General features: G+C 45.5%; 1 protein-coding gene across 4 annotated transcripts in view; it reads right to left on the bottom strand.

The window, feature by feature from the left end:
- TXNRD2 (thioredoxin reductase 2) overlaps positions 1-22,819 on the bottom strand; it is a 65,972-nt gene that overhangs the window by 33,613 nt on the left and 9,540 nt on the right. For all 4 annotated transcript variants that reach the window (XM_079152177.1, XM_079152174.1, XM_079152175.1 and 1 more), the window contains exons 3-11: positions 21,277-21,333; positions 20,693-20,837; positions 19,960-20,034; positions 18,134-18,212; positions 17,456-17,518; positions 13,187-13,257; positions 3,835-3,854; positions 2,905-2,996; positions 2,277-2,451 (exon numbers count right to left, since the gene is read on the bottom strand). In XM_079152177.1, coding sequence (XP_079008303.1) covers positions 2,277-2,451; positions 2,905-2,996; positions 3,835-3,854; positions 13,187-13,257; positions 17,456-17,518; positions 18,134-18,212; positions 19,960-20,034; positions 20,693-20,837; positions 21,277-21,333 — 777 coding nt within the window. The remainder of the gene's footprint in view (positions 1-2,276; positions 2,452-2,904; positions 2,997-3,834; positions 3,855-13,186; positions 13,258-17,455; positions 17,519-18,133; positions 18,213-19,959; positions 20,035-20,692; positions 20,838-21,276; positions 21,334-22,819) is intronic.

A 22,819-nucleotide genomic window follows, 5' to 3' on the forward strand; every position in this document is an offset into this window, starting at 1 on the left:
TTGGCTCCTTTGGGAGTCCCATCTTAGGGGATGCTGGGACCCTGGTTAACCCAGCCTTGATAAGAACTGATGAAACAGTATCTTGGGCTACTTGGTAAACACTTTCATGAGGCTTCTGAGAGTGACCTGAGTTCTAAGCCCTCTGGCTCACATCAGGGGGACACAGATAAGGCTCAGCATAGTGAGACTCGAGAGAATCAGAAATAATGGGAGAAAGCAACACCTTGACTGTTCTGTAAATGTGCAAGTTGACAGAACAGTTAGGAAAATTAGAAGCCAAAACTAAAAGGTGCTCGTATTGAGTTGGGCAGGGATGTCCTCATAGAGGAAACAGCATGCATTCCATGACTTCCATGCATTCTCATTACCAATGAGAACCTATAACCCTGACTAGGTGCAGTGGCACGTACTTGTAATCTAGTTACTCAGGAGGCTGAAGCAGGAAGAATGCATGTTTGAGGCCAGTCTGAGCAATTTAGCAAGCCCCTGTTTCAAAATAAAAATTAAAAAGGACTGGGGATATAGCTTAGTGATAAAGTATCCCTGGATTCAATTTCCAGTATAGGGGGTGAGGTGGGGAGACAGCTTGCAGTTCTCCTGAGGGGAGCCCATTCATAGTAGCTATGGTGCCCTAGTCCCAGCAGGCCTATGACTCAGATGGCATCTGAGCTTTCTACTCCCCCTACTGGGTTCTGGGTAGTCCCAAGACACCTTCACTCAGACCCAGGCTCTGGGCAGGGATCTCCTCTGGCTGCATCCATACTCTTCACCCTTTTCCCTAGGTGCACAGCCAGGGAGGCCATGTATTTAACAAATGTCAGCAATGAGCTACTTATACAGTCACATCTGTTCAGCCTTCATCCTCATGAAAAACTAGACCCATCACTCACAGGGAGCAGGTAGCTAGTTCATGCCTACTGGGTAGACCTTCCCAGGCATGCCTCTACCCTATCACTGGATGCTGCCTTTGGAAACCTGCAGACCAAGACTTCTGGAAAGTCCAATGAGATCTTGAACCTAGCATCTCATGACCTACAGGATCCAAAGCTGCCCACTGGAAGCATCAGAGGACATTAAAAGCGTAGTTAGAACTGGAAAAAAAAATCTTTTTTTTTTTTTTGTTGTTGTTGTTGTTTGTTTTTGCAGTGCTGGAGGGTTAAACCAGGGCCTCACACATGCTAGGCAAGTGTTCTGCCTAGCTACATTCACAGCCCCTGTATCATTTTTATGTTATAAATACTAGCTTGAGGACACCCATGTTCATAATAACACTAGTCATACTAATCCAAAGGTAGAAGCAACCCAAGTTTCCATCAGCAAATGAATGAATAAACAAAATTGTTCAACCTTAAAATGGAGGGAATTCTGTCATATGCTATTACATGGACAAACCTTGAAGACATTATGCTAATTAAAACAGGCCAGGCACAAAAGACACATGCTATATGTTTCTACTTACATGAGAAACCTAGAGTCATCAAATTCATAGAGACAGAAAAAGAGATGGTGGTTGCTAAGGGGCTGGAGTTATTGTTTAATGAGGATGGAGTTTCAGTTTGAAGATGATGAAAAAGTTCTGAATATGGATGGTAGTGATGGTTGTACAACAATGTGAATGCATTTGATGCCATTAATACTGGATGCCTAATAGTTAAAACTGCAAATGAGGTTGGGCATATAGCTCAGGGGTAAAGTGCTTGCCTAGCATGAGTGGTGCCCTAGATTTAGTCCCTGTCACCACACACATAAAAAAAGGTGAATTTTTAAGTTATCAAGTTATAGTTTGAAACTAAAATAAAAAACATCTATTTTGTAAAAAAAACAAAACAAAACAAAAAAATAGCAAGGCTTAAATCTCACAGGAAATGTATAGGATTTATATGCTGAAACTTCAATGAACATTCTATCAGAGGACATGGGAGCTAGAGGACTCACTATCTTTACTAAATGATAATAATTGGCTGATAACATCTGGGTCTCTTTTTTTATTTGTTTCTAGAACATGACAGGACAGAGAAAAAAAGATAGAGGCACACTGTGCCCACCATAGCCAGATGTGGATAATGTACCTCTACAATGTGGGACTTCTACAATGAATGGCCCAGGCAGCAGCCAACCTTCCTTGGAACCTGTAGAATGGTTGGTTGGGAGCCATGGGAGGCAAAGGGATGGAATGGAATGGTAAAGATTTCTGTTCCAAAGGACAAGGTTCTGCCGGTTTCCATGGGTTTCAGGGAGATCAGAGACAGTATGTGTGTGGCTTGATGTACCCTTACCTATGGCCCACAGGACAGTGTCAAAGATGCCTGTGTCCTTCTTGCCAGAGGTACGGTCCTCCCAGGTAACCTGGAGTTGGCCATCTGGGAGCCTCCTGATGCAGGTGGGGATGCAACCCTTCAGGAACTGGGTGCCATGAGACTCCATGTGCTCCATGACCAAAGAAGACATTTGCTGTGAAGCACAAGAGGACATGTCATGAAGTCCAGGTGGCAGTGAGATATAGACCCCAGAGGTGTTCAGCAAGGAGGGACCAAGGAGTTGAAGGTCTTCGAGATGGGGACAGGGCTTCTGTGACATATGCTCACCACTTACTTATGGGACAAATGGAAGGAGTGACCCAAACTGATAGTCCCTGAGGCTAGACTTGGTGTTCCCACAAATGTCCCCTCAGCCTGGCAGGAAGAATGTATGTACAGCTGTGTGCACATTCATGCACACAAACCCTTCCTTCCATGTTCTAGCAAATGCATTTTTATATTTTCTGAACAATCCCCTGTTCAATTCTAAAGATACAGACTTTATTCCAAGTCCACAACTGTACCTGCCTCGGGGCGGGGGGCAGAAGGGAATTCAGTCCTGAGGGAAGCAGGGTAGCAAAGCAGGAGTCAAAGCTGCTTGTACTACCTGGTCGAAGCCCCGAAGGGGGATGCTGCGCATCATGACAGTGGTGTCCAGTTTAATTCCCGTGAGGAAGCCAGCACACTCCAGGGCCACATCTGTGAGTGCCAGGCTAAGGAACACTAAAAGATCATGACTCCAGGAAAAAAAGAGGCCAAGACCCCAGGCCCCTGCTCCAGCATCCCACACCCACACCCATCCATAGCCAGCCCCAGGGTAGGCTCCCATCATAAGCTGCACAGCTCTTCCCATCCCAGGTCTTAAGTGCACAGCCTGGGGGATAAGGGCTTTGCCAGTTGGAGCATCAAGTACTTCCAATAGCACCCAAGGACTAGGCTGGTCTGTGTCTCCATAGTCATCTGTTCTGGCTTTGGAGTTTAATCTCAGCCTCCAGGGACGGGCCTGCACCCAGGAGCAAGGAAGGGGTCTAAGTAAAGGTGGAGAGCTGCTGGCCAGGCACAGGAAGAAGAATCTCATGGGTGAAAGACACAAAGCTGCTATCTTGGGTCTATATTCTCAGCTAGAAAGCTCCAAAGCTTTCATCTTCCTTCAAACATCCTCCATCCTGACCCTGGGCTCCCACCGGGGCTCCTCTCTTGACCCTCTCTGGTTTGATTGTTCCTTCTGAAGGAATGAGGCCAGAGCAAAGGTGTTCTCAAGGGAGGACTGTTTAGCTGCCTCACAGCCGTGTCCAGCTGCCCCAGCTGGCTCCACTGGTTCAGTGTGTGGCTCAGGAAGAGTCTCCAGAAAGCTCTAACCCTGGAAGGTCAGTCTCAAATTGTCTTTCTCTGAGGCATAGACCCTCATCCCTGAGAGGTTCAGTAAGCATCCAGTATGAGGCAGCAAAGTGCCCACTGGGAAGAAAAATCATCAGGAGGACTCAGGAGAACAAAAGTACATGTCCCAAGACAACCACTGCACGCTAACAAAGGATACAGCTGGCCCCAACCACCAACCTGTTAGAGAAACAGAAAGCACGTGAGGTGAGTACTGTGTGGCCCACATGGCACACAAGCTGTCATCCCAAGGGTGGGACAGAGAAGAGCCCTTAAGCACTCGTGCCAAACACTCAGTCAGATAATGAATGCTGAAGCTAACTGTTCAAACAGCTCATACTGAGGTACACAGCCCACTTCCCAGAGGCTACGGCTGTGAAATACAATACAACAAACAGTGTTATTGAACCAGCAAATTGCCTGGTGGTGAAGGGTATGTGGTCAGTGACAAACAGCACCTGTCTTGTGAAAGGCCCTGGGTAGCACCAGCATTCTGTGGATACTCTGAGAAACATCCCTCAGAAGAAGCACAGAGCTTTTCTCCTGCCCGAAAATGAATTCTGCCTTGAGGCTCCTGGAGCCTTCTGGGACCAGGGACATGCTTTACAGAGCAGTAAGGCGAGTGGGGAGTTCTTGGGGGAGGCATATTCTATGAACAGAACACTCTTAGATCACAGAAGGTACAGCTGGAAAGCCCATGTTTGCCTGTCTGGTCCTTTGCACCTGGGTTGAGGGCCAGAAGAGTCAGCTTCCCAGAGCAAAGACTAAGGGTACCCAGGTTGCAGGGAGGCAGGACAAGATACTGGGACCATGGAAATGTTTGTTCTAGTAGTTTAAATCCTTTCCTGTGGTCAACTCCACATTCTATATGTATGTGCACACATGCATACACACATACTGACAAATTGGTACACACATAAAGTTTCAGTCACATGCAATTCACATGCACACACATACAATAAACTGCACACATGTGGACATGCACACGTGATAACTGGCGTGTACACATATGCAGTCACATAACACCCTTGTACACATGCTTATACATGTATACTTACATGCACACATGTGCACACATTCACACAGACATATGCATGCACATATTTAAGAGCAGGACTCAGAACCCAAAAGAGAATGAGCCAGGGTGGCTATGCGTGGGTGGGCTTGTCAGATCACCCCTTCAGTCTTTGAACAAGAGGAGGTGATGTAAGGATGGATAAGCCCAATGTCAGCATTAATCCTGGCAGGTACTAATGATATAATTCCATTTCAAAAGCAGTATATCCCTTGGAATACTTCTATAGGTGCCCTGCGGGAAGCATCTGGCATACAGCTTCCTCAAAGGAGCTGGAACAGAACCACACTGACTGGCTGGGTACAAGGTGGTCTTGACTTGTCACACATTCACACTCAAAGTATAAAGAAAGTAAGGGAGGACCCTGGAATTTTCAGCAGATTAGGAGAGCAGAAATGTATTCCAGGCCCCACACAGGGTCAGCAATGCCTTAAGCAATAGACACAGGGGCACAAATGTACATCCACTTGTGTGCAGACTCACACGTAGGTATAATGCACATATCTGTATGCATAAGGTACATTACCAAAGTTACAAAACCTAACTCTTTTTGATGTATATGGTGAAAGTTACCACCATCTTTCCCGTATTTTTAATTGGTGCATTGTAGTTGTACATAATGGTGAGATTTGTTGTTAAATATGCATACATGCACACAATATAACAATATAATCTGGCCAATATCATTCCCCAGTATTTCCCTGTTTCCTCCTCTACTCCTCCCCCTGGTCCCTTTCCCCTACTTTACTGATCTCCTTTTGATTTTCATGCGATCCCACCCCTAACCTTTCTTTTCCTTTTTCCTCTCCAGCTTCCCACATGAGAGAAAATATGTGACCCCTGACTTTGAGTTTGGTGGTATGAACCTTTCTTTAAGATATGAAATTATGAGTTACTTAAAATACAAACGAATCCAGTTACTATGGATATATGACCATAAATGCAAGATTGCAGTTGGGAAAGTACAATAGCGCTTAACACACAGTGCTTTTTCTTCCCTGCTTCCAACAGAGGCCATGCAATGGGACTCCTGCATCCTGCCAAGCCATGCAGGCAATAGAGGAACAAAACCAATGTGGCCCGCATATTGGCAACTGGAACTATTCATCTTGGAACCTCTTACTAACCCTCCTTGGGGAGTGGGCCAGCTGCAATCTACAGTCTGCCAGACAATGGACTGGGCCAACCTCTGGGCCCTCCTACTACACTACTGGGCAGAAAACAATGTGGTCTCCTGACTCTAGTAAAAATATTTTGTTTCTACAATCTACCTCAGACCTCCTGCACAGGGAGCTGAATGGAAGAGGCAGGCGCGTGGGGAAACTGGATCCCCAGATCCTCCCTTGGAGTCCTCTCAGCACCCTGTGCCACCTACCTGCTCAAATAGCCAGGCGGTGGGGAGAAGCTACCACTTTATGAGTGACCCCAGCCCTCAGGCTGCTAGCTCTAAATTGCCAATTGAAGGCAAATGTATGGGGAAAGCAGATACCAGTCAGGCATATTCCTAAATAAGACTCCATGACCATACTTGAGAGGCTGAAATCTCAACAAAAGTTTACTTCCTGCTTAAATGGAAAGTAACTTTGGGCCTCATATCTTATGAGTAATGATTCATATTGGTTTTTAGTTCCTCTCCTCCCCCAGTTGATCAAATAATGAGAATGTTTATTCTTGGAAGAATGCAGAACATGAGAACTTAAACAGAGAATTCCCTTCACACCAACTAAAGTAAGAAAATTCTGGGGCAAAAGTGGGTATATACACAGAAATCTTGAGATCATGAGAAATGAAGAGTTCCAGAAGTCGGTAACTATGAATCAGCTTCTACTGGCCAACTGGACCTGGAAAGAACTAGAAGACAGATGAAGACCAGTGGGGCCAAGACTGCTACAGAGGTGCAGTGACCAGTCAAGGACATGGCTAGCCACAGGGGTAGGGTAGTGCTGGCAGAAATCAAGGAACCAGCTCAACAAACCTGAAGGGAGGAAGCTGGAACCTTGGACTTATCACTTCATTGAAAGACACTTGGCTGGGGGTCAGTGGTAGAGCACTTCTACTACTAGGGGTCAGTGGTAGCATGCACAAGGCCCTTGGTCCAACTCCCAGCACCACATAAACATACAAAAAAATCCCCTAAAACCAGGGTGTATGCCCACCCACACCAGAAGTCACCATCCTGTAGCCTGTGAACATAGAATCCAATTTTTCATGTGTTTCAGGAGGCTCCACACTCTGACTTTTGGTGCACCAGTGTTTTCTACAGACATAACTACTATGAGATTAGTTTAATCACAGGGCAGACTTTCTGGTTCAAAATCTAAATGGGGGAGGAAGCAAAAATAAAAGCACTAACACAGGCCTGCAAAGCCTAGGTTTACAGAGTCCTCCAACTGCCTCTTGAGCCTGAAGGTCCCTGATCCACTCTCTGGGAGGCACACCCATATAAGTGACTATCTCACAGGAGCACCTGGCCCCTTGGCAGTCCTTCCAGCACAGGAAATGCCAGTCAGGTTGCAGAGCTTGGATACCGCAGAGAGGCAGCACCAGGGAGGGAGCATCCTCAAAGCTTCTGCCCCAGCGGGCTCTAGGCTTGCCTAGGACCTATCAGTGCCATCCAACCTCTTAGAGACCAACGTGGGACCTGACAGAGACTCTGTGCTAGCCACAGAGTAATAAATATTACCTCAGATCCTGGCTCCATAATATTTTAGCTGCAAGGACACACACAGACTGAAGGGTAGAGAGACTTAACATTCTAGGAACCAAGTCCCAGGCAGATAACTGGTATCCCTTTCACTAGACACAAAGCACACCAAAGGAACCGTCTAGGCTAAGCAGAAAATGCAAATATTAAGCAGCAATGATTTTTCCTAAAAAAAAAAAAAAAAAAAAAAAAAATGTAGTTCTCGCTAAGATAAAATTTATCTTTTTCCCTCTTGTACTTAGGAAGAGAGAAAAACAGTCATGGTATCTGGCAGACTTCTGAACTTCATGGTAAGAGGTCAAACAAAAGCTCCTTCTAGGACAAACTGAAGTGTTAAATCAGTCCAAGCTATAAAAACACTCTTCCTGCTTCATAGAACCCAGAAATATCTAAGGACAGAGAACCCTGAACTGCTAATGTGACCACAAGAGAGTGGACAGTCCTGACTAGTTTTGGCCTCCTCCTTCCCAGGGCCAGTATGCAGACCAGGCAGTCCCTAAGTGGGGCTGGGAGCTGTAGGTGAGGTTGGTTCCATGTTCTGTAAGCCTCTTGGGGACTTGGGCAGGGGCTGCCCAAGTGGACAGCAGAATCAAGAAGTTCTTGGTTGCTACCTGGAAATAACAACTCAGTTATTGGACTTTAGAGTAGGTCCAATGTAGGAAAACAGGCTCCCTGAGATAGCTGTCCTTTTCCTGATCCTAAAGCTGCCAGCTCAGGGCTTAGCTTTGTAGAAAGTTGACCTCCAGACACAGCAAGCCCAGACAAAAGCACTTGTCAGCTTCCCAGGAGGTAAGTAGGGGTCTGAAGTAGAGTAGCTATGATCCCTTGCTTCAGGGTTAGGGTATCTCAGCCCTGAAATGGGTATTAAGAGAAAAGGTATAGCCCAGGACTTTGGAAGTACAGGAAGGAGAAATCAAGGATGCTAGAGCTGGGCAGGCTGGGCAGCCAGGACTGAGTTTCTACCAGGGTGCAGAGGAGCAGACAGGAAAAAGGCAAGGTGTAAGGTTAGAGGCACAGCTTAGTTCCTTGTCCTCTTTTAGTCATCAGATTCCCTTCATACCACAGCTTTTTCTTGCATTTGAATCATGATCCCAATGCTGCCTCCTTAAAGGAGCTTTGAGAAGCAAGTTCCCCTTTATCACCCTGTCCAACCCCTCCACTGCAATGGCCTTGTTTTCTGCATGGCTCAGCCATGCAGGGCCACACACCCACTCCATACCCCTATTTCTCCAGCTGGTGGTGGACAGCTATCCACAACAGCTTATCCCACTGACCATTCTTCCTGAAGGGGCCCCTACTTGCCCAGGGGACCCTGTTCCTCCCCCAGAATTATCCTCATGTCTTTAACCTATTCTGGATTTTGACAGAGAAATAATGAAACTAAATAATGGAAAAGGCAACCAATCTGGGCACAAAGCTGATATCCAGGTGGCCAAAGCTGAGCTTGTGCCAACCTGGAGTCCCACCCAGGGCTTTGCACTGACCAATTCCAAGACCCCTAAGGTGGGAGGACAGTTTCTTTTCCCAGAGGTGCAGCTCTGAGGATCTGAGGCAACCAGGAAGGCCCCTGACCCTAACAGGCCTAAGGGTCCTGGGTCCCACCCACCCACAAGCAGGGTTGGTCATCTTCACAGGTACTGACCCAGGTGCTCAGCCCACTATGGCTAACAAATGTGGCCATTTGCCAGCACCCAACTGTTGAGTGAAGGGTATCACAATTCTGTTTCCTATAGACAGGGCTCAGGCATGATTGCCCCATCCCTGCCATCTCTCTAGCCATAGGCTCCCTCTCAGACATGGATATCCTCCAAGAAGCAGAGATGTAGGAGGGGGTAGAGGGTGGGCATGTTCCTCACATAATGCCCAAGGATAAGGGCAGCATGGAATAGCCTTAGGAGGCTGAAGGGCCACAGGGCTCAACTCACTTCATGGGATCAACTCACTTCATAGGTGACTAAAGCTACTGGTCACTGTATTTCATGTAGACAGACCTGAAAGAAAGTTCTTGCAGTTGCCTATGCCCATACGAGTAGAGGGATGGAAGCCTTTGTGGGGCAGAACTCACCAAGGACATGGGGTTGGGGCAGAAATGGCCCATTCTCAGTACCTACATGTCAACTAGTAGGTGTAGTGTCCACTGCAGACAGAGGCTGAGGGAAGCTGAGCATCCTCAGCCACTGACTTGGCCTCCTGCATGGGGCCAAATCAAAATGTCCCCACCAGGCTCCAGGGCACTCTGGGGCCAGAGGGGCAGCCCTGGGGTCCGTATTAATTTCAGCTCCATTTTAAAGGCGAGTTAAAATAAACATGGGGAATATTTATAAGGCAAATAAATCTGGCAGAAACAGCCCCTCCAAGTGTGAGCGGAGGCCTCCCCCTTAGCCCCAGCCCAAGCTGATAAAATACAGAAATGCTACTGTAGACCCTCCGGGCTTATTTTGACTGCTGCAGAGGAATGTAACATGTAAACACTGACTCCCATATTACACTGTTACAACTTGCATTAACAGCACTGGACAAAAGCCGCATTTTCACAGAAGCATCGTACAGGGATATATCTCCAGCTTAATTTTTAAAAAAAACCATTTCCTCACATAAATCATGCTCAGAACGAAACGGGTGACTGATACATTGCAAACACTTTTTTTCTTTAACAATAACATATCTAGATTCCTTCTAAACGAAAGAGCTTTAAAAAAAAAACAAAAAACCTTCGATTTTTTTTTTTTCTGAAGAAAATAAACACTGCAGTTTCTTTCCTGACCAAAATATCTGGAGCCTTGTCTTCCTAGCTGAGTGGGCTGTCTCTAGAACATGGTCACAGAGGAGAGGTCCCTAAGTCCTGTGGCAGGTCCTTGCTGGGCTACACTGCTGTGTACACCCACAGTGCTGGACTCCCTCCCCATTTTCTGATCAGGACTCAGAAAACGCTGGTCTTTGCTTACAGTTCAAGATAATGACCTGAGCTTATGGGAGGCCTCAGCCTAGATAGAGGAGTCCAGCAGGGGCTGGCCTCCTGGGCTATTGTATCTTTAAGACAGTTTCACGATGGGTCCAGCACAGAAAGCCTTAGGAAGAGGCTGGAAAGCATGAATAAATTCCACCAAGAGAAATCAGTGTGAAAGAAAACAAATCTTGTAGGTGGGGCAGGCCTTTCTGAATACGTAATAAATCTAAAAGTCATTAAATGTAAAAAGAGATTTAAGTAACATTTCAAAAAAATGGAAGATAAGAAAAGATGGAAGATAAGAAAAAGATAAGGGAATGGGGAGGAGTTGGGAACCAGCTGGGCACAGGAGCAAACACTTGTAATCCCAGCAACTAAAAAAACTGAGACAGGATGATCTTGAGTTCAAAGTCAGCCTCAGTAACTTAGCAAAGTCCTAAGTAACTTAGTGAAACCCTATCTCAAGATAAAATATAAAAGGGGCTGGGGATGTGGTTCAGTGGTTAAGCACCCCTGGGTTCAATTCCTGGTAAAAAAAAAAAAAAAAAAAAAAAAAAAAAAAAAGCCACCAACGACCAGATAGAAAGCAGGTCAAGGACCAATCAGGTAATTCACACAAATGTGCATACACTCACATGCTCACAGGCACACTCATAGACACACACTCTCAATTTCAAATAAAGTCAGTATATATACAAAAGGATGACTGATTGTGGCCCATATAACCTACTTGACAGTAAAAGAGGAAAAAGGAAAAAACAAAAATAAAACAAAAAACAGATAAGGGGGCTAGGTGTGGCAGTATATGCCTATAGTCCCAGTGACTCAGCAGGCTGTTAGAAGGATGGCAATCTCCTACTACATACACACACACACGGGATTGGGGATATAGCTCAGTGGTATAGGGCTTGCCCAGCATATGATGTGCAAAGCCCTGGATTCCATTTCTAGCACTGCAAAAGAAAACAAAAACAAACAAACAAAAAAAAAAAAAACAAAAAAACCCACATGAACAAAAAAATCCAGAAATTATAGCATAAAGGATAAAAGGAAATAGTGATAATGTGACAAAAATTTAGGCTGACTCTAGAGCTCAATGGTAGAGTGCTTGCCTAGTATTTATGAGGCCTTAGGTTTTTCAAATAAAAATTTTGAAAAAAAATATGCTAAGTCAAAAGATAAACCATAATTGGGGGATCTTGTGGGAGGCAGCAGACAGGTAGACACAAACCAGAATGAGCTCAGCTGTAATCTCAGGGAGGGGATGCAAGTGCCATAGGCAGCAGGTATCATGTCCCATTCCATATATTGTCTCATTCCTTTCTATTTTATATCTTATAAAAAAACTGATGCACGAGGAGTAGTGGCACATGCTCAGGAGGCTGAGGCAGGAGGATCACAAGTTCAAGGCCAGCCTTGGCAATTTAGTACCTGTGGAACAGGGTTATAGCCAAGCATGTGTTAAGGTTGAAGGGCATCTGCCCTTGGACCCAGCTTTTCTACTTATAGGAAAGACCCCTGACAGGTATACATAAAATGTATAAGACCACCTCATTCCATCAGGACCAGAAAATAAGTGGTGAGGATATGGAGACATTGGAGCCCCATTACACTGTTGGTGGGAATGCAAGATGCTGAAGCTGTAGGTAAAACATTTTAGCAGTTTCTTTAAAAGTTAAAGTTTCTTAAAAAGTAGAGTTACCATAAACAAAGCAAATCCACTTCTGGGTACATACCCAAAAGAATTGAAAGCAGGGACTCAAATAGATATTTGTACACCCATGTTCACAGCACCATTATTCATAAAAACCAAGAGGTGGAAGCAACCCAAGCACACAGTGGATAAACAGATAAATAAAATGTGATGTATACAGTGCAATATTATTCAACCTTAAGAAGGAAGGAAATTCTGACACATTCTTCAAGGTAAGAAAGAAACTACTTAGATACTCATAATAAAAAGGCAAAAGCAACTACACCACAACATTTGAGGGACTCCAGACCTGACTCCAAAGATGCCATCTCATTAAGCGTGAAATACTGAAGGCAAGTAAAACACGTGACACACACACTCTCCCACGTACACATGCATGTGCACACACTTGTATGCACAAATACATTCCAACACACACACACACACACACACACACACACACACACACACACACACAACCTACACACACCTGCTACATTCACACACATTTGCCTGCCCACCTCTGGGACACTTTTCCACCAGGATTTCCTTTTGGGGAAGTTCCAAAATGGCCAAGCATGGCTATCAAATAAGCCTCTGCTGCCCTCTGGTGGCTTCTCTTTTCCCTGCAAGCTGGAAGTCACATTTGTAGCCAACAGGAGGGGCCTAGACCTAGGACCCCTGGACCAGTTGGGCTGGATGTACTAAATGCATGTGTGCCAACCGTATGCTACTGCTATCACTTCTTCAACTTGGGTGTGGCATCTGAGGCTTTTGGATCTTTTTGTAGATTTCAAACAGATGACAGTGGGGACAGTTGATTGAGGCCCTCCCTGATATCCCTAAAGACTCTAGGGCTCTGGGGAGCCCTGCTGGACAACAACTAACCTAGATAGTAAATGTCTGACTCACTTTATGTGACATTTGTGCTACCACTTCTAAGACGGCCACAGCACACAGCATCAACAGCCCTGCAGAGGGGCACACATGATAAAGAATGCACTGAGAACTGAGCAGTGCCACAGACTCGAACACAGACATTCATGCTAGTGAGCAGAAAGAGGATGCCCATCCTGGGAATGCTGGGTCTTACGTTTTTCCAGGGGATTCCTTCAGCCAGAAGATGTCATCACTTGTAATTCCATATTCCAAGGCACCTTCAATCTATCAAGGAAAAGAGGGTTAATATGACAGAAATGCCATTTTGTCTGTACCAAGGACCTCCTCAAAAGAAATGCCTCTTTTCAAGAAACAACTCAACCAGAACCACCCCCAGTCCACACATGGGGAAGATTTCTCTGCAAATTTGAACAATGACATTGGTTTTCAGGTTGTAGCTCTTTGGGGATAGAAAGTGACCTGTCTATACCAAATGCAGTGTTCTGTCTGCCTGGGTAGCTCTTTCTGCTCTCTGAAATTTCCCATTTGGCCTTGACACAGACAAGAGCATGGGGTCTGAGATGAGCATGGCAGCTCTAGGGGCTGCACAGATACAGAGCTGGTCCTTCCAAGACTGTCTGGGTACTCAGCAAGGGCAATGGGGACATGCAGACCAAGGAAGCAGTGACCTGGGTCTGGGGCCCCAGACTGTGAGAGAAGTGGGTAAAGTGGTCAGAAAATCATAGATCAAGGATTGGGGTTTAGCTCAGTGGAAGTACTTACCTGGCAAGCTCAAGGCCTTAGGCTCAATCCCTAGTCAAAAAAGAAAAAGAAAAAAAAAAAAAAAAAAAAAGTAGGCAGGAAGGAAAGAATATCAGAGATCAGAAAAGCTCTTCAGTGTCCCAGTGACAGGGACCAGGAACCAAAGTAGGAGGGAAGGAGAGGATAAGCACTAAGAGCTGAGAATAGGCAGGATGTAGGGAGTGCATGTTCTCCGCAAGGGCACCAGGCTGCTGACTAGACACACTAGATACCCTCTGAGGCCAGTCAAGATGAGTTATGTGCCCAGGAATCATACAGATCCATTGATGAGGGGCAGCTAGGCAGGTGGGGGAGTCCCAAGGTCAGGCATCCTCTTAGTGACCTATGAGAGTTAAGATGTGCTGGTGGAGAGGAAATGGATTTCAAACAGTTTACAATTCCAACTGGCAATAAATAAAACAATAAATAAATACAAAAATAAAGTCATGAATTTCTCCAGTTTGCTCAAGGAAAACCTAAGGGTCTAAAATTCAAAAGGACTTAAACAAAAGTAAGCCTTGGCAGGCACTCAAGGACTGCATGGCAGTGACAGAAGTAGGCAGTGAGGACAGTGGATCAGCCACTGAGCTGCCTTTTCCAGGACCTGAGAACTGTAGTTCCACTTCCCCTATGGGTAAGCAGAGACCCTAGCAGTCACCCCATACAGTACAGTGCAGCAGGACGGAGCAAGCCAAGGACTCACCATAGAGCACTGAAACGTGGGTGCATATACAGCTCTACCTAGCACCCCTAAGGAGCTGAGGTGACTATGGCCCTTGGGGACTTTAAGCACAACCACCAGGAGCCTTATTGCTGGCTGATGGGATCACTTCAATCTGTCCACTGTAGCAAACTTGAACAATGGCACTGTGTCATCCTACAGAGCCAAGCAGCCTGCCTAAGGGCTACCTCTGTGCACAAGTGTTAGTGCTGCCCTACAGACTGTTCTTTTTGGTCTGGCAGATTTCCCCTGAAGACTGGGGAAACTTGCATTACTCTGGTCTTTTCTCTTCCCCATTTCTAGAACAAGCACAGAACAGAAGTAGAGGTTGACGGTTTATATGCTGACATGTCTCTGTTCCCATCTGAAAAGGAGCCCCTCATTCTTCCTCCATCCAAGCTCCACCTGGGTATAAGTCAGAGTCTGGTGTGGCCTCCAGGACCATGACACATTTGGGCTTCATGGGCTTTGCTGCAGCTAACATGGAGGTTGAGGGCTGGTAACATCCAGGTCTCTGAGATAATTGTGAGGATGTAGTCTCAGTCAAAGTCCTATTCCTGCTTCTTACTTTCCCTGTAGCAGCTCCCCCACCCTCCCACCCAAGCTACTCTGGGACCCCTTCCTCAACTCTGCGCTTTTATTTTGCAGGTGTTGGGGTACTGGGGATTGAACCCTGGGGTCCTTAAAAACTGAGTCACATCCCCAGCTCTCTTCATTATTTATTAATTTTTGGTACCAAGGATTGAACCCAGGGTGCTTAACCACTGAGCTATATCCCCAGCCCTTTTTATATTTTATTTTGAGACAGGGTCTCGCCAAGTTGCTTAGGACCTTGCTAAGCTGCTGAGGCTTTGAACTCGCTTTGAACTTGCCATCCTTTTACCTCAGTCTCCTGAGCCACTGGGATTACAGGTGTGTACCACCACACCCCACTTTTATTTTTTATTTTGAGACAGGGTCTCGCTAAGTTGCTTCAAGCCCCATTAAGTTGCTGAGGCTGGCCATGAACTTGTGATCCTCCTGCTTCAGGCTCCCAAGTCACTGGGATTACAGGCATGCATCATTGTATCCAGCCAGATTCAACCTTTTCAGAACTCTGGAAATCAACTAAGAGCTCACAGCAACATAGGGAATGCTGAATCAAGAAAAACAGCTGGAACTCAGTAAGAACAGCACCTCTATGAGAAAAGTTTAACTTATTCTAGTTCTGTCTCCCAGCTCAGAGGCAGCCTTGAAAAATAATAGCACCACAGACAGCAGGACAGAGCTGGGCACCTTTCAAAGCCTTTTGCCCAAAGAACACTAGCACTGGGTTGTGCACACATTAGTAAAGACTAGGGAGACTCTGAGATCTCACCTTGGCTAACCTTGATCTCTGCATAAGCAGGAAGCAAAGCCTAAAGTAGAATTATTTACTGCCCAGCTGAGTGTTGAAGGCACCCTGCAAATGCACACAGTCCTCAGCAAAGATTGGTAGGTTTCATGGTTCCAGGTGTTAAAGGAACTCTCTCTTGCCCCATCTTTCACTGAGTAAGTGGACTTCAGTAGTCGCGTATAACAAAGAATAAGTACTTTATCAAATGAGTTCAGAAACATCACCAAACAACAGAAATAACAGAAAAATTCTAGAGGAGAAGGAGAATCTAACTTCCAGCATCATCATATAAAGTTACTTGAAAAATTCAGCATATCACAAAAAAATCATGAGATATGTGAAGGAATTGTGACCTTTGTACACTGCTAGAGGGAATCTAAATGATACAGCCATTTTAAAAAACAGTCTGGTAGTTTCAGCAAAAGGTTAAACATAGAGTGACCATATGATCTAAATTCCTATCCTAAGTAAATACACAAGAGAAATAAAAACTAAATTCCCCGAAAAAAGGTTTACACAGATATTCACAGCAGCATAGTTCATAATAGCTAAAAAGAGTAAACCACTGAGATATTCAGTGTGGACAAGTGGATAAACAAAATGTGATCTACACATACACTAGAGTACCATTTAAGCTTAAAAAATAAAGAAAATTCTGGCACATGCTACAACATGAATGAGCCTTGAAATAAACCAGTCACAAAAAGACAAATACTGTGTGACCCCACGTTTTTTGTGTATCTAGAATACTCAAACTCATAGAGACAGAAAGAAGAACAATGGACATCATGGGCTGGGGGAGGAAGAGATGGGGAACTGTTGTTCATTGGATACAGAGAATTTGTTTGGGATGATTAAAAGGTTCTGAAGATGCAAGATGGTGATTGATGGTTGCACAATTCTGAATGTACTAAAAGTCATTGAACTGTACTTATAAAAAGGTGAATTTTATGATATGTGAATTTTATTTCAAATTTCTAAAAATGGGGGAGAAAAAGGAAGATGAAGAAGGCTTAAGTTCTCAATGTCCCAACATTCTGAGGTTAAAGAGAAAAGGAAGAGTCAACAATGAAGACTAAGAAGGGACACTAAGGCGTGATGTGCTGGCATGGAACTGCAGTCCCAATTATCAGGAAACTGAAGAGGAGGGTCACTTGAGCAAAGTAGTCAGGGCCAGTGTGGGCAAAACAGTGTTTCTTAAAAAGAGAAAGGGCAGAAGGGAGGGAGAGAGAGAGAGGAAAGGGGAAGGGAAAGGGAGAAAGAGGAGATGGATGAGGAGAAGGAAGAAGAAGAGAAGAAGGAGAGAAAAGTAGAGGAGGAGGAACACTAGCATGAAAGGAAAACAGGCCCAGTGATAACCCAGGAGCTATAAGAATAGTTCTGAGGATTCAGCAATATGGGAGATCACTGGAGACCTCCAGTTTTGGCAGAGTGGATTCAAGAGAAAACTGAAAAGGAGATAAGGATGTACAGAAGAAATAAAAGAGTAGAAGCTCTGGTGTGGGAAGCATTAGAACACACAGTAAGCCCAAAGATGAGGAATTTACTCAGGGGTGCAGGGGAAGATGGGTTTTGGGCACACTCACATGTGTGGGATACCTTGGCCGTCCTCCAGTAGCAATGACAATGTGGTCAGCTGAAAGCAGAGTCTGAGAATAAACAAAGAAAGGTACAAATTATACTACATTATATACTATGATCACCCAACAAAAGGCTCGAATGCCTGCAGGTGCTACAGGACAACAGTACCATGCACTGTGGACCCCTGCCGGTAGCTCAGAGTCACACAGAGCATGGATCTGTCAAAGGTTTGTCAGACAGGAGGAGACAGGTGGAAGGGACAGGGTGATATTCTAACTCCAGGCACTTCACAATTTATAAGTACCCAGCAGGCATCTTGTCTCCTCAAATCTCCACGAAATTCAGCAAAGAGGTTGTGACCATGCTCTCTGTCAACCCGTCACCCTGAGTAGCAGGGCAACTTGACATGATGTACATCCCATGCATGAACTGTTAATTTTTTTTTTTTTTTTTTGGCAGAGCTAGGGTTGGAACACAGGATCTCATACATGCTAGGCAAGCACTCTACCACAGAGCTACACTCCTAGCCCTGTTTAATCATCTTTAAGAACTGTGACCTCAAAGGAAGTTTGTGTAATTCCAGGAGTGCTTATTACTAGAACAACACTTAGACTGAACAAGACTGGACCTCAGCTCCTCAGAATGGCTAGAGAGAAGTCATGAGGGGCGAGGTGAGCACTTACCTCTTTCCCACTTTTTGCAATGCCACAAACAGTGTGCTTATTGATGAAGCTGGCTTTGATGTTAAAGTACTTGACTTTTCTGCAAAACAAAAATAAGATTTTCAACATTTCTTCTGCAAATTAAAGCTCAGTGATCAGATTAGAATGGACATCACTGTACAGACTGCTAAAAGATAAGCTCTGGGGCTGAGAATACCTCAGTGATGGAGCACTTGCCTAGCATATGTAAGGCCCCAGGATCCTCCCCAACACTACAAAAAATAAAACAAATGAACAAAAAATAAATAAATAAAACAAAACAAAAAAAAACCCAAAACCAAGGGCCAAAAAAAAAAGGCAAGTTCCAGCCCAAGATCTGGTGCCTATGCTCAGGTGCTCATTCAAAGATGGGCAGAATACCATGTTGGGAAATATGAGGGGAGGAAAGGGCATCTTGCTGATCCCCCATGCTTTCCTGGGACATGGTGACCATAGGTGTCAAGGCAAGGACAAAAGTCAGTTCAGAACTGTCTTGAAAGCCCATGTTCAAGCCCTCGTAGGCAATGACACGGGCTGGGTCTTATGGCCTTGGCATGTACCAACAAGAAACTAAGGTGCCTACCATGTAGGTGTCACCCTCTCTGCCTTTATGAGTTAGTGTTGCCTGCAGAAGGGGCTTAATGTGGTTGGTGGGGTCAAGTAATGGTCAGGTGCATGATATGCAGAAATGACCCACACTGCTAGGAGCCATGGTACACATATGTAATCCCAGCTACTCAGGAGGCTGAGGCAGAAGGATTATGAGTTCAAGGCTAGCCTGGGCAACTTAGTGAAAACTTGTATCAAAATTTAAAAATAAAAAGGACTAGGGGTATAGCTCAGTGGTAGAGTGCTCCTGGGTTCAATTCCACTACTGCCAAAAAAGAAAAAAAGAAAAAAAGAAATGACCCATGCTAATTATAAAGGCCACACCACCCCAGTGAGTTCTTAATAGTTTGGAGATGGCTTTGACTCCTCATTGTGCACTATCTCTGCCTACAAGCTCTGTGCCTTCTGGGCCATCTGAGCTGTAGGAAGCTCCTATACAAGTGCCCTTCACTTGCCATGACAACAAAAAACAGCCACGTCCAATGTCACATAGCGTTATTCATAATAATGAAAAACTGAAACAACTCAGGTCCCTGCTCTCCTCCCTCTAGGGGTGGCTATGAATTGGGCCTGCTTGGCACCTGCCTGGGAGCTGCCTGGGGCCAGGAAAAAGGATGGCAGAGCCTACTACCTTCAGCAAACCAAACTTGGGAATATGGAGCCCTACATGGAAGAGACAAGACACAAAAAAACTGCAACAAAAGGTGGCTTAGCTTTCTGGGAGGGTGACTGGCTGGTGAAGCCCAGATAGTGGGCAAAGGGGCCAGCTTCCCTGGTTCAGCTTCCCTGGCTTGAGTGGAAACTGCTTCACACTGTGGAGTCCCAGGAAGACCCCATGTCTGAGGTCTCTCTGTCCCTGAATGCCCTCTTTCCTCCCCAGGCTCTGGCCATTTGTATTCACATCCCTCTTTCACTCCTCATTGTTCCTGGATTCTACTCAGTTCTGAGCCTCCAGGGCATCCCCCACTTCCCACAGCAATTATCCTGTCTACTCCTTGTCTGTATCCCCACCCAGGAGCATGGACCTCTTGTGCTATCTTGGCTATGTATCTAGAACCTATCAGGATGTACTCTGCGCAGACAATCAGTAAGTGCTTATCCAGGTATGAATTGACCTTGTAAAGGTCAGCGGGTGGTGGGGTGTCTGCCCACTGAGGGCCTCACTACATAGCCACTAAGGACTGGGGAAGCTTCATTACCTGTCCTGCAGTTGAACACGGTGCCCCCAGTTCAAGGACTTCACATGGTTTTGCACAGCTTCTGCCATTTTCCTCCTGTTGACACAGAAAACAAAATGTAAAAACCATAATAGAAGTGTTAGCTATGGAATCTCACAATAGACTAGATGAAAATAGGACATTTACAGACATATTAAGAAATGGAAGTGTGTTTACAGGGATACAATGGGATGCTCTTCCCCATGGGGCATCATGGTCTGTCACCAGAGTTTGGTATTACGAATCTTTGCAATCAGGAACAGAGGCTTTGGCTCACAACCATTCAAATGTAGTGGTTCTGCATCTAGGAAATCATACCTTGCAGGCAACATCCTGTCTCAGTCACCTCTGTGCAAACTCAGAGAAGAACCATGTGCTACCACCTCTATCAAACTTCTTCCTGAAAGAACTAAACTGAAGAGGCTTTTTGTCCCTATACTATTGGCCTTTGGGACTGAATCATTCTTGGCAGGGCTATCCCATGCACTGTAAGACATTTTGCAGCATCCCTGGGTTTTACCCAGGAATTGAAACACAGAAAACCAAAAGTGTCTCCAGAGATTGCCAAATATCTGGGGATTCAGGTTCAGAGTTGGCCTTAGCTGAAAGCTCCTATCATATAGCTGCTCCCTGTGAGGATTAGTAGAGAATAAATCTCTCTTCTACTAAAGAGTAGCAGAAAAGAATTGGGAACTTCCCATTATGGGCTCCTCACCAATCATGCCGGATGGGCTGAGCCACCTCCCAGCCATAGTGATGGGCATCTTGGATCATGCCCCCCAGCAGTGCTGTCTGATGCATCAGCTTCTTGGGGATGCAGCCCACGTTGACACAGGTGCCCCCAAGACCCCACCTGGTGCCTGCAACATGGGGAAGAGCACTTTTTTTTAGTAGTGCCAAGGATCAAACCCAGAGCCTTTCACATGCTAGGCAAGTGCTCTTTCACTGAGCCATATTCCCAGCCCTGGGAAAATCACATTTGAATGCATATTCAGAGAACCGCAGGACTCCTGCTCTATGGTGTTTAGAATCCCTTTAAGTGGTCATTGTTTTGTAACACAAACATGGCCCAGGTGAGCCTTACCATAGGAATTTTCTCTCTGTAACTGTGTTCAGAATCATTTTTAAAAGAAGGATAAAGAATTTTTTAAAGTAAAGACAGTTTACATCTGAAATAGGACACTCCAGAAAACAGAAGGGGACAAATGATTTGGTGTCAGTCAACACACTATATGTGAACTGGGTTCCATCTCCCAACCCCTTCTCTAGGACACAAAGTTTCCATCAGGGGCTGCCTACCTTGGGGAGAGGGCTCCACGTAGTCGACCACAGCTACCTTTCTTCCCAGTTGAGCAGCTGGAAATGACAAGAAGAGCTAAAGGTGAGCACAGCAGGGAAGGAAGCTAGAGGTTGGGGAACAGGGGCTCCCAGGGGCCCATGAGACTAAAAAGAAGGTGAGGAAGGTCCTGGGATAGCTTCTACCCTCACAATGGCCAAGCTAATAACGCAAGTGACTCCATCCCATCTATCCTGGTATCCTGGCCCATAAGGCCACATTGCCTATTAGCTTTACATCAGTTTCTTGGCTTTCCTGCTGCCCAACAAGCTGTGTTGCTCAAAGGAGGGAGCCTTTAGGTCTCTTCTCAGACTGCAGCCTTCACACTACCTACCAAGATGACACTGGGATCAATTCCCCCTTGGCTCCTGCTCAAGTAGTTTCAGGGTCAGATATTCAGCATGAGTCCAGTGCCCACCCCAATTACATAAGGGAAGTATCCCCAGGAATAGCTCACCTCCCTGGGAGAGGCCCCCTGATCTCCAACTCTCCTGGGAAGCCCAGACTGTTCTCACTGGTTCACCTCTTTTCCAAATAGTGAGAATGAACAACACATTGTGGGACCTCTGCCTGTGACCTGCCCTCATCAGAGCTTCCTACGGGGTATTTACTGCCTCCCTCTCAGGTTGAAAAAAAATCAAAGTTTAGGAGGATGAAACAGCAGGTCCAGGGTTGGTCACTCCTCAGAAGAGAAGGGGAGACCCAGAGTCTAAACCATATTCCCTGCCCTGTAGCCTACCAGTTGACCTCCCAGTCATTAGCAGGGTATTGAGGCCCTCAATCCTCAGGTTTTGAGGCCAACGCAGAACACAATTTGTAGGGTCAATTGCAGGGCATTCCTTTGATTTACCTTGGGAAGTACGTTGGTAAACCCTGGGCCCTGGACTTGACTATGTCTGAGAGCATGGGGGGCTTAGGCTTCATGAATCCTTAAGTGTTCAAAACATAAAAGGACACAGAGATCCATAGCTATTAGAAAGCAAGACTAGAACAAAAGTTCAGAAGAGTTCTTTTTTATTGTTGCAGTATTCTACAGCCTTGGCCTCCTGAGTAGATGGAATTACAGATGTGTGCCACCACACCTGACAGGACAGTTCTTAAAAACCCACTTTGCTCAAAATCCAGCTAGGCACAGTGTTACATGGCTGTAATCCCAGCTACTCTGGAGGCTAGGGCAGGAGGGTTGCTAAGTTCAAGGTCATCCTGGGCAATTTAGCTAAATCCTGTCCTGGGGGTGGGGGGAAGGATTTTCACATTCAACCCACACTCAATTTAAAAGGTTGGGCTGACAGGAATCATTAAAATATCAATGTCAAACTCCCAAGTCTGAACATGATGAAGCAACAGGGTCCAGATTTAGCCTCCCACCTGAAACAACTAAAAATCCAGACACAATTCATGAAAAAATAAATTTTAAGACACTGGACATTAGGCGACAAAGAACCTGAGAGACAGGAAATTAACAAGGTGAACTTGACTAGAGTTTCCTGGACCCAACTTTACAGG

This window comes from Sciurus vulgaris (assembly GCF_902686455.1).
Source record: "Sciurus vulgaris genome assembly, chromosome: 8".
Taxonomy (NCBI): Eukaryota; Metazoa; Chordata; class Mammalia; order Rodentia; family Sciuridae; genus Sciurus; species Sciurus vulgaris.